Below are 12,358 nucleotides of genomic sequence, written 5' to 3' on the forward strand. Positions count from 1 at the left end.
TCCAGAGGAATCACCTCAAACCAGATGTTGGACTGGATTTTATTTCAATGTCATTTGTGAATGTTAGAGCCTCATTTTCAACAGTGAAGCTATAAAAGTTGAAAAAAGTTATTTTGGAGAAAATCTCATCAACATCAATATTTCCACTAAAAAAGAGGCAAAAAAAATGTTTGATAAAGAAAAAGCCTCTTAGATTCAGTGCCCAACAGCACCAAACTATTTTTTATATTACACAATTCATTTAATTTCACACAATTATTGCGGTAGAAGCCATTTGTTTGTTAAATATTTAGTGAAACATATTTACCGTGTTTGATGTTTGTTGTAAATGACATTTACTCGCAAAGAACGAGGTAATTAGTCCAAATTTGTCGTTTGTTGAACGTTTGAAGAGCCACAGCAAAGGTAAACAACCCGAACAGATGATCAACTCAAAACCACTCGCACATTTTCTCTCTCTCTTTCTCTCCCTCTCTCACTTTAGCACACCCGTTTCCATGGCAACCTCCTGCGCTCCACAAACCAACCCGAGATTACGTTAAAAATATAACATTCAGTCCGTTGCGATATCAGGTTTGCAGGCTTGATATTTATTTTGCGGTCATTAATAAGCCTCTCATGAACACAGCAGTGATTGATTAGTTAATTTTAAACTCCTGCTCTGCTGGTTATTTTAGTAATGGAACCAAAACGCACAGAATTGCGCAACACCTTGTAGAAACAACAATCACTGAGATTATTGTTGCTGTTGGGTTATTAATTTGAACATGTTTTGTTGATTTATTTTTTTTTTTGTTCTAAAGTTATGAATGGTTTGATAAGCCAATCAGAGGAGGATGTGCTGGTCTCAGCATCCTGGCTGCGTTCAGTTTGTCACCTAATGCCAAGAACAACTCAAAACCTTCCGCGATCGACATATTGCACCGCTGCTCTAGCAAAGCACGAACAGTTCAGAAACAATATGAAATGGGAAAAAAGTTACGGCTGATTAGTGGGTGAACTCATGGCTGCACAGTGAACCCATTCATGTTTTACAGCAGACAGCCGCTCCTCTCTCTTGCAAGTACTGCGTATCCCCACTAAATCTTTTAGGGGTACGCAGTACCGTGCCGTACCCCCTTACTTTCACCCCTGGGTCTAAGGTATTGGTACTTCAGGGGTTTCTATCTACATCAAGAAGAGGACTTCCAGTATATTGCATTCTTCACAAGTCATGCAAGGATGGAGCAAGAGAGGTATAGAGCAATTATGACCTTGTCTGTGGTACACAAATCCCAAGCTCTAAATGTAGTAATTAATAGTGTTGCGCAACAATGTCTGGTTTGACTATGAATAACATAATATTAATCAGTGCCGAGGCCAAATAGTAATACTGTTGGTAATTTAAACAAATTTAACAGGTCGTACCTGAATACCAGAAATTACTAACCAAACAGAACTAAATGCCATGCTGCTATTGTTTCATGATTACCTGCCTGGTAAGGTGTGACGTTTTAGAGTAACAGATACCGTAAATCAGCAAGCCCGACACACAAATACCTTCTCTGCTAAATACTAAATAATTTATTGTCAAAGTACTTCAACTTCCAGTTTAAATGCTAGACAAATAACATAAAAAGAAAACTACAAGGAAATAATTGTAAACAGGAACAAAAAGATTAAAACTGAAACCAATACGATTATTCAGTGATATTGCAGTTAGCTGTGCATAAGCGGTTTTCTCCAGAACCACTTTTTGTTTGAAGGTGTTGGGAATGCAATCAAATTAGCTCTGAAAGCTGATGAAGAACAGGTATTCAAATAACCAGTTCACAATGAGACAGGAAATTGAACACTATTTCAATAAAACTGTTTCAAAAACCATTTACTAAATTAGAAATCAATGACATTTTGGACAATTGATTCTTAATGTAGGTTCAAGTAGCTCTCACCGTGACTGATGAAACAGAGTAATGGACAACCAAGATGGTAGGTTGCTATTTACAGCACAAACCAAAAGAGAGGGAATTAAACACAGAAGCGATGGCTTCCATCTTAAAATTATCAGAGCTTTTGGCTTTAGCAATAAAAGCTTGGAAAATGGAGACACCGTTTGGCACATTTATAGGAAATATGTCCATGTATTCTATTCAGGTTAGTGAGATGGAAGAAAGGGAAATGAATTTTGAAGTATTTGGCTCAGTATTCTTCTGGTACTCAAGCAGTTGCACACCAAAAATAAAGCAAAACATAATGAAATAATCAACAGCTAAGATTGTTTTATCCAAAACTCTTTTTCTTTGCCCAGACACAAGCTTTTACTGTGAACCATTCTGATGAATAGCGGGGTATTTTGAGTTCAGTAGGTCCAACAACAGAAAAGACAGCTGGGGCAAGTGTCTGATTGAAGTGGCACATGCATTAGATGCAGAGCAAACAAGTTAAAAAGCTAGAGTTTGTAACTCTACGATGTCACTGTGATTGCATTTGTTACTCCTAAGTTGTTGGGGTTTTTTCCCCACCTCCTCCTAGGGAGCAGTCATGAAAAAAATAAATCAGGGTATTCAGAATTCCACCAGTCTCTGGTTGTTGTTTTCTGTATGCAGTTAAGTTCTTTTTTTGTCCCATGGCTGAGTTCAAGAAAAGGTTCCAATGTCACATATTGACATTTTATAAAGATTACAACTGCAATCACAAGATCCTGGATATTCAAAATTGATCTTCCAATGTGGAATGCATGAGGGACAAGATGAAGTGCCTGGGCATTTTGAGGGAGTTCAGGGTAGAGTACCTGCTCCTCTAAATGAAAAGGAGCTTGTTAGGGTTAGGGCTGCTGTTCAGGATGGTTTCTGTGTTTCCAAGAGTTTTCTGGGTATGTCACACTTGGAAAAGGCATTTCTAGAAAAGTTGTGGAGCTCATCTAAATCTCTTCTGGCCTAGGAGCAGCTTGGGAATGTAGTAGATGTGGATGGATATATTAGTGTGATTGAATCAGAGGCAGTAGATTGCTTTGCTGGTGTAGAAGGCTTGCTTTAATATAGAACTTTTATCAATTCCTTGAATAGTGCTTCATTACGTTTTATTGAAGTATGTTTTAAATGCAATCAAAAACCTGAACTTTCAAGTTTAAAAAAAAAAATCCAGCGCAGCAGCTTCATGCATAAAGAGTAGCGATAGCTCCAATAATGAAATATTTATTTCCCGTTAGTCTATGTGCAAGTTTGACACCACAATATTTTAATGTATGAAGCTCAGCTTAAAACACTGATACAATATAAAGTTGCATTGTCACTGCCAGCCTGGTTATTTGGCACAGAAAAAAGGTGGTTTCACCTGGTTTCACAGTTTGTAACTGGAACGTGGGTAAGAGCTCCATCTTGCAAGCCAAATGAAGCACAGTATTCCTTCTGTTGGATATACATGCATTTAGTTATCCAGAACAATTTATGTTTAATGGATCTCACACTAGCTCAGTTGTGAATTACAAAATATTGCATTCAAATTTATTACATGAAAAAACTTCTAATGGCCTAAAGATTGCATGCTGTAGTTTACGTGGGAAGAATTTCATCAGCTTTAAATATTTTATAATGGGACTTCCAGCTAAGAAACAAGATGATACAGAAAGTTTTAGCTCCTAGAGTGTAGACGACCTATAACAGGATTCATGTAAAGTTTTTGCACTCCTGCATTTGAAGAAGGCCTGAAGGAGCCCCTTTCAAAGTTCCTTACAGGATGTAGCTGTGACAACAGGACCACAGTGAGGGAGCAAAAAAATGAAGGAGGGAGAAGAAGCAGCTGTGAGACAAGCAGAAAGGGAACAAAAGAGCATAGAATGGAAGAGAGGGCATGAGAGAGACATGCGTTTAAAGAGATGGTCTCTTTCACAGCAGCACATTCCTGTGGTCAAGGAGGGGCTAAAGATGAATAGAGGTAGGAAAGATAAAAAAAATGGATGGCTAAAGTCAGAAGGTATGGATGTCCTAAAGTTAGGTCCACTTTAGGATCTCAAAACAGTCATTAGAGAAAAATATGTGAATCCAAGGAACCATGAAAGAGGAAAAGATGAGTCCAGGAAAATGATGATAGTATTGGCTTCCCAGCAGTGCATCACAGCAGAGACATGGATAATGATGGAGGGAAGGACACATCCAGGAAGCTAGACAGGGAACAGGGAGTGGGGAATGAGCATGGCAGTCACACTGAGAAAACTCAGCAGGAGGTGGAGAGATTTGGAGAATGTGGAAGACTGAATTTTAGGGGGGCTATACATGCATACAGGCATGTATACACACACACACACACGCACACGCACACACACACCCCCCCACACACACACACACACACGAGTGTTCCTCTCCACAGAGTTTTAGCTCTGGAAAAGTACCTCTCTCCTACAAAGCTTTCTTCTCTGTTCACCAACAGATAGATGCACAGTGGGGGACAGCAGGAAATAAAGGAGATGTGGAAAGGAATAGACAGAAAAACAGGTTTTGAGCAGCAGATGGAAAGATGAAAGCTCCGTTTATGGCCTATGGCCTTGACTCCATGTGTCTGTTTGTGTGTCCGGGCAATTTCTTTCACAGGATGAGAAGAAGCAATGCATGCAGCATGAGCATGAATGTGAGTCTATGGATCTATTCCCCGCAAAGTTCTAATTGAAAGAAAACAACACTCATGCTGGGACTTCGTCTGCATGTATGTAAATAAAAACGCACACATCCAGGCACCACGTTCATCCCCCACAAAAACAGTCTGTTTCTCCACACTGACGTTTTCCTCCCCCACTGGGTTGGACTTTAATTAAGGGAGGAAAGTGGGAGATTTGTAAAAAGATAGTTATTGAAGATGGCTAAAAACTTGCAATTGCAGTCGGCGAAATGCTGAGGAGATATGAGAGACTGGAAGAGAAACGTGTAGTGACGCAGTTAGGAGAAGGAGAACGGATGGTACAAAATAAAGAGAAATAAGATGAAATATCTATTTCACATTACATTTGTGTAAGACAGTATTCCTCTCCTGATTTTGTTTGCTGTCATTTAAAGAAGGTAATTTAAAGAAGTGCTCTGCAGGACACACACGAATAAGAGATAGTACTACATTTTAATATTTATTTTGGTTAATTTTAAAGATAATGGCTTATAGCAAATAAAAACCTCAAAATCAGTTTATTGAAAATTTTATGTTGTATTACATTAAGACAAAAAATTACTTTAATGCAGAAGGTACAGCTTACTGAAAATGATGTCCATGTACTGTAAAGCATTTTCACTCAATACGTGGTTGAGCCACCTTTGGCATGGTATGCTGCATCAATGGAGCGTTTCAAGGGGGTGATCAGTTTGTAAGTCTGTTGAGGTGTTAAGGAAGTGGAGGTTGCTTTAATAACAAGCTCACCTGCATTGTCTGTCTTGCTGTCACCTTCCTATAGATAACATTTTATTGATTCTCCGTGCAGTTTTGTCAGTTGAATGTGCTGGCCAACCGAGCATAGTGATGCTACGGTCATGAAAGCAGGGGTCGGTCCTTTCAGCAGTCTGATCAGGAGCCATGTTATGCTTGAAAATGAACTCAGCATCTCTGCATGTCAGCAGAGGGAAGCATGTGCTCTAAAAAAATGTGACAAATACCTGTAGTGACTTTGGACACTTTGTGTATGCCCAAAATACAAATGACCTATCTCTCCAAATCTCCATCTCTCCTTCGAGTAGGGAACTTTATTTTTAAATGAAATCCTCTGCTTAGCGCAGGTAAGGTGCTTCTGACATTGTCTGGGATTCAGGCAATGTCAACATCCCATGTTTATACATGGGATGTTGAATGTGACATCCTGTAATGTCTGTGTCGTCCAGAGTGCTTGTGAATTTCGCTCAAATGTTAGAAAAAGCTTTGATTTACAGTCTGCTGACAGCAGCAATTATCCTTGTGGGTTCTGCATTTTATTCTACCGTATTTTACCTTCTACTCAACCTTCACTAAAGCTACTTTAGCAATGTGACGGATCGGTGCGCTGGACAACTTTCAGGATCCGTCTCCAAATCTGTGGAGGATATTACATGGTTATATCTTAACATTTCTGTTTAATAAATAATTATGTCCCTAAAACTGAATCTTAAGTTTCAGCTGTAAGTCATAATCATCGCAATTAACAGAAATAATTGCCTGAAATGTATCATTCCGTATGTAATTATGTTCTTACATATTATAGAGATGCACCTGTTATTTTTCCCTGATAATTTCTTGATGTTACGGGTTTTAAAGAGTGGAAGAGGTACAGTGCATAAATTCCTATTTTTTTATTTTGTTCTGCAATATATTCACCCATCTAGTTCCCCAGATTGCATTACTCTTGCTTTTAATTAGCTCACCTGCATTCACTCTAATCACCGTTCCAAGCAGAATTAGTCATGCCATTAATGAATTCATGTCTTCTTTTTTTCCCAGATGATACTCAATTGCCTTGCATCAGACTTTGTTCACTCTCCAATATTAATATAACTTAAAAGCTGTATAGAGCACAACAGTCTTCAGCAATACATCTTTAAAAATGCATCAGTTGGTTCTGTTATGTGGTTTTTTTTATTATTATTTTAGAAAATAGTCCCTTCTGCATGATTTTCAATTACTAAGAAGTGTGAGTGGAATAGGACTTCCTGATCAACACTTAAACATTGCTCTTCTTGTCCAAACTTGAGTGAGAGCCGCCGAGACCTCCTTTATGACCCAGCACTCAAAAGTGCTGCTGGCTGGATTATTCTTCCATCTTCCTGAAGCCTCACAAGTCCCCTGCTTCCTGCTCCCCTGCTTGTTTGACTGCCTGTGGTGGCTCATTTTAGATCGAAAGCCTGGTGCACAAGACTACAAATGAGTGCACATCCCTATCCCTGCAGGCCACACGCTGTCCGGGCCCCCTGCATATGGGCTGGTCGATGGCATACACTCTGCTAATGTTGCCTGCTTGGCTGTCCTAATATTGTCACTTGGTAATCATTCATTCCAGCCCTGACTCTTTTACCTTCTGGCCCTGAAAAATATTGGAATGCCCTCCCTTGGCTTAGCAAAAGCCAAAGAGCAGCCCAATTTAGAATAAAATATTCTCCTTGAGAACATTTCATATCCTCTATCAAACATCTTCATGTGTCCACTGATGACTCTCTAGCTTAAAGTTAGATCCATTTGTTGATCTGTGAATGTCTCACAAAACAACTGAATAATTATCCTATTTAATTTACTGTTTAGTTCACCTGATTGTTGTACCGTTTCATTACTATTCACCTTGCATTTGTTTCTCTTCAAAATGCCTATGTTGAATTTATTTACCAAAGGGAAATAAAAATAAAATCAGTTTTTGAAGATCACAAAAGTTATTTAGGAGGACTGATAGATTATCTCTCCCATCTGCCAAATCCACTGCAAGTGTCTGCATTATGTCAGTTGGTATTCAGAAAAGCATCTGTGCAGCAGAATTGTATTTTCCTATAGCTTAATAATATTGTGTACCCTCAGACCTCAGAGTTCACCATCTGAGTGCAGTTTATTGCTCTTGAAAGTTTCAGAGAAGTTTTTTTTTTTTAATGGTGGCTGATATGGTGTCTGACCTTGCTCTGCCTGAGAGCGTTGTATATCCAACTTTTACAACCTTTATGTGATAGTTGGCACTGTATGAATTTATGGTTTTTCTCCTGTTCTGACTCTTTTTTCAAAAATGAGAGGTACCACAGCCAATACTAATGATGAGCCACATTTATAAGCCTGTTGTCAATGCAGGTGAGGTTTTTCTAAGTGCCTACCACTGATTATATTACGGCGTTAAATAATAGGTGTTTGTCACTTTTTTTTTTGTCCTGGGCTATTTTCTTCCTATATATTTTGCATTGTTAATAAATCCTAAGATCTACAGGTCTATGGTGCCTGATAATATCATTCATATCCTTGACGTTTTTCCACATGTGACATAACCACAAGCTTCAATTTGTTTTATGCAGTTTTATTTTGGTGAGCTAGACCAACACAAAGTCAGTCAAAGGATCTTTGCAGTTCTCATAGATTTACAATGTGCCTCTTGGATGTCAGTGTAGGAGGACAGAGATAGCCATATATTTTCAATAATAAATCAAAGTTTTTTGAGATGTTCAAAGATTGAGATATTGATGTTAATGCAGACCTTCATTTAATGTTCAGAGCTTTATTACAGACCTATTTGATGTGACACTTGGTCTTCATGATGCTGTTTGTTCCCTAAGGTTCCCTAAGCTTCCCAAACCTTCACAAAACAGCTGGTGTTTTATACGGAGATTAAATTACACAGCTGGACTCTCTCTAACAGTGTGTGACTTCTAGGAGCAACTATTGGCGTTGGATTTCATTTAAGGTATGAGAGTAACATGTGCTAAGTACAGAGTGTATGCAGAATATTTTTTACTTTTGCAAAGCACTGCAGGCTACCAATGTAGCAGTCCCAATATTAGTACAGCCATAAGATTTTGAAATATGCAGCCTCTTCCTCTCCCTCGGTTTTCTTCCTCTATCTTCAGTCTCCCTCACTCTCATTGAGACCAATTAGACATACTTTATGGCATGCAGATTTTTTTTTTCTCACAACATCCTCTGCACGCACATGCCAGACCGAGAGGCCTGTGGGACACGTTGTAAACAAACAGTCACTTGGCTGGCGCCCTGGTGATTCAGATGAACACGAAGGAAGAATAGAATTTGTGAAAGGAAGAACATGAAGAGAAAAAGCAAGAGGAATGAGTGAAGGCTGGAAGAGAAAGAGTAGGGACAAAGAGATGCATAAAAAGGATGTAATGGAGGAAATTCTAACTACAACGGAGAGAAACGGATGGGAGGAAAAGAAATATGCAAGGAGGAAGTGAAAAGAAGAAAGATGAGAAAAGAGAAGGCTGGACAAAGATGGGGGTAATCCCTCTGCACCTCCCTCTTTTGCCTCTCAGCCCTTCTCCCTCTGACAATGGAAGTGACAGCGCCAAAAGCAAAATTCTGGTGTCATGTTTGACTATTCGCTTTTATTACTTATCTCCAACTCCCTACTGCTGTGGATGTCTTTGCATCTGAATCAATTTTCCCTCAAGCTAATATTTTAGGGTTAAGCACAAAAATCTGAGACATTCGTGAGAGAACTACAGATTTGTATGCAGATATGGATGTGTATATATAGTGTGTGTTTGTGTGCGTGAGTGTGTATATGTGCAGAGGGAGGGATTGGGGTGGAGGTTGAGAACAACAGCTGTGTCTGCAGGGCCCTCATTTGTACTTTAACTGGATTTGTGACATCTCACTCTAATTTATTTTTTGAAACATGTATAGGTTTTAAACCGGACAATGAAAAGGTGCATCACTTCCAACAGCCAAAGTAAACATCCTGGTTTACACTTTCCAATGTGGTCAAAATAGCCCAAGAACGAAAGTAGAAACGGTCAATTCATGTAGCCGTAGAGCAGGAAATCAGGGATGTGAAAATGGAAAAGTTTATGGACATAAGCCTATAAACCTAAGGAAAAATGTGCCACATTCTACTCAATTACGAATTATTAACATGATCGTTTAAATAAAATTATAATATATAAAACAATCCCTATTTGTTAAAGTATTTACTTAAGTAAGTGACCACAGCTGCAAACCTACCAAGACAAGGGAGTACACCTAGACTCCCTTGTCTTGGTGTACTCCCTTGGTAACTCTGGAGGAGCGGACGAGAGCCACAGCTCAATTGGTAGATGATTTTGACAGCAGTCTGACAATTTATACATCTTGGCTTCCCGGCAGACCTGTCACAAGAAAGTCTATTTTGAAAGAAAGCTACAGATAGTCCTGGTTAAAGTTTGCCATAAGGCATGTAGTAGAGACACGGCAAAAGCTGCTTTTGCTCTTACACTTATTGTGATACTCTGCTTAGACAAGACCATCACTGAACTATGTGAAAAGTATTGGCAAAAAAACCATCACTGAATACCAGACTGAACATATCAGCCCTGGTGTGGGAATGCTTTCATCAACCGGGACAGGGAAGCGGGTTGGAGTTGATGTGAGGATGGATTGAGCCAATCCTGGAACAAAACTTCTAAGATGTTGCTAATAACTTAAACGCCCCCTGCCTAGTTTGTTGTGGTCAGTCATAGATGCAATGTATCAAAATGTGAAAATGAGATGTGACTATGGTAACTTTATTGACTTTTTTTTGTACAAAATGGATTAAAACTGTTGCACGATAATGATGAAATAGTGTACAAATAGCAAGGCAGTTTCACTTATTAAAGCAAAAGATTATTACTGAAACTGAAACATGCTAATAATATGCTAGCTCTAACCTATAAAAAGCTACATAGAATGTAATTATAGACTTAGGATAGGATAAATTCACATTTTGGAATTTTTGCTAAAATGCAATCTTGCTGTCTGTGTGACAACAATACATAAACTCACTCTTGAAAAATTAGATTCCCTTTCTTGCACTCTTGTTTTCAGACTAATGATACCATGACTAAAATGTTAATTACAGCTAAAAAGAGAGATGATTGTGGAGATGAAGTAGCAATTAGCATGTATCATAGTCACCATCATTACCGCCATTAGCTGCCGTAGAAATATGGAAAATTATTTACCAAATAGTGAAATGCTCATCATTTGCTTATTCAGAGCACGGAATGTTTCAGTGGCAGTGTCAGAAACAAAAAACGTTCCTCCCTAAATTTGCATAATTGATGTCACTTAAAAAATTAACTATCTCCAGGCTTTAAGCAGGAAAAAAAAAAGCAAATACTGAGCTCACTGGAAAGTAGGACTTACTCAGTCAGACAGAAATAAGCATGTGAACCTACTGAGAGCCTATCATCAGCACAGAGATACTGACACTTTATTAAACACAAGTATCAACCATAACACATTTACATGTTCTTTCCACCTGAATGCTCTGAAATGTTCCCTCTTTTTTTCTTCCCCTCTGTTACTTTGCTGATGACATTTAAAACCTTCCTAAATTGCCTGTTCCATACCTGAGCAGAGCCTGAGAGATTCTGCTCATATTCCCAAAATGAGGCTATTATCGTCCTCTCAATCCATGGCTGAACAAAATGCCCCCTCCATTTTGTCCTAATCTGACTAATGTACTAAAACGTAAAGGTCAATTCACATCTACACCACCCTGAGGAGGTATTTTTCAGTCTTGCAATATCTATATATACACAATCACATTCAAAAAATTAGAATATGTGTTTGATGAGGCTAATTTGACAGATTAAAAGTATATTTTGAAAATTGACAACCTTGAATCAGGTATTTAATATACCTTTCATCAAAGCTAAATGTTGTTTTTTTTTTTTTGCTCTGATGTGATGTTTTGATGACATGTTTTCAGTACTGCAAGAGGAAAATGATCATAACATAAAGGCTTTCAAACATTCATCTGTGTAAGTAATACATATATAATGTGCTTCACTTAGTGACAGAGTTCCTTAAATAAATTTACTTCAATAATATCCTCACTATTAAGCAAATTCAGATTGAAAGCCAGTATAGCGAAGATTAAATTCAATTGCTGAGCCAGTTACATTCATTGTCTTGCTTACCTTGTTGTACAAAGGACCCGTACACAAACCACATGGAATTGTACAGTGTGGTTGAAGACACTGATCCCATGGGCAGCCGCGGTGGGTTGAGCCAGTTGAGCAAGTACACCAGGATGCCAATGAGGAGCACAGTGCCTGCAATGCACGCCCACAGCGACAGGTCGAAGGGTGCCAGGCAGGCAAACATGTCCACTGTGCGCTCGGCCTTGCGCAGCAGAACGCCCACGGAATAATCCATGTAGCGTGTGGTGAAGTCTACAACACTCTCCCGCTCAGGCGTGATGGTCAGAGCAGAGAGTCCAACATCAGCTCGCTGCGAGAGGCAGAGAAAGAAGAGGAGTGAGAGGTTTGTTCAGGACTATTATACTAAAAAGACTAAGCATTGATTTAAGGAGATACCCTTTGCTCATTTTTTAAATCATAATTTTAATTACTTTGTCAGATTTTACAGCTTTCTCAGTTTTAGGCTGTTTACTGATAATTCCCTTTATTAATAAATAATCAGCAACACAAATGTTTCTACTTTGACACCTTCACATACATCGTCAGAGTACACAAGTAATGTGTTCCATAGTGTTGCTAAGTGTAACGGTTAGAAAAATAAAAATCAAAACAAAGACTTTTTTTTCTTTTAGAATAACTTTTTACCAATACACATCATTTGACATATGGGTTTATGATTCATGTGTCATTAGGTTTGTTGTTTTTTTTAAGCCAAATTCTGTATTTTTGCTGTTGAAATGTAAGTTACATTGCTTTAATCAAGCATTACACATTGGATTGTGTTTATATAT

The 12,358-nt window shown here is 38.5% G+C and overlaps 1 protein-coding gene across 4 annotated transcripts in view; it reads right to left on the minus strand.

Annotated features, from left to right (window-relative positions):
• Window positions 1–12,358, minus strand: part of grid2 (glutamate receptor, ionotropic, delta 2) — a 448,080-nt gene that overhangs the window by 102,899 nt on the left and 332,823 nt on the right. For all 4 annotated transcript variants that reach the window (XM_008418414.2, XM_008418415.2, XM_008418417.2 and 1 more), the window contains one exon: window positions 11,565–11,877. In XM_008418414.2, the coding sequence (XP_008416636.1) occupies window positions 11,565–11,877 (313 nt within the window). The remainder of the gene's footprint in view (window positions 1–11,564; window positions 11,878–12,358) is intronic.

Source organism: Poecilia reticulata, linkage group LG9 (assembly GCF_000633615.1).
Source record: "Poecilia reticulata strain Guanapo linkage group LG9, Guppy_female_1.0+MT, whole genome shotgun sequence".
NCBI lineage: Eukaryota > Metazoa > Chordata > Actinopteri > Cyprinodontiformes > Poeciliidae > Poecilia > Poecilia reticulata.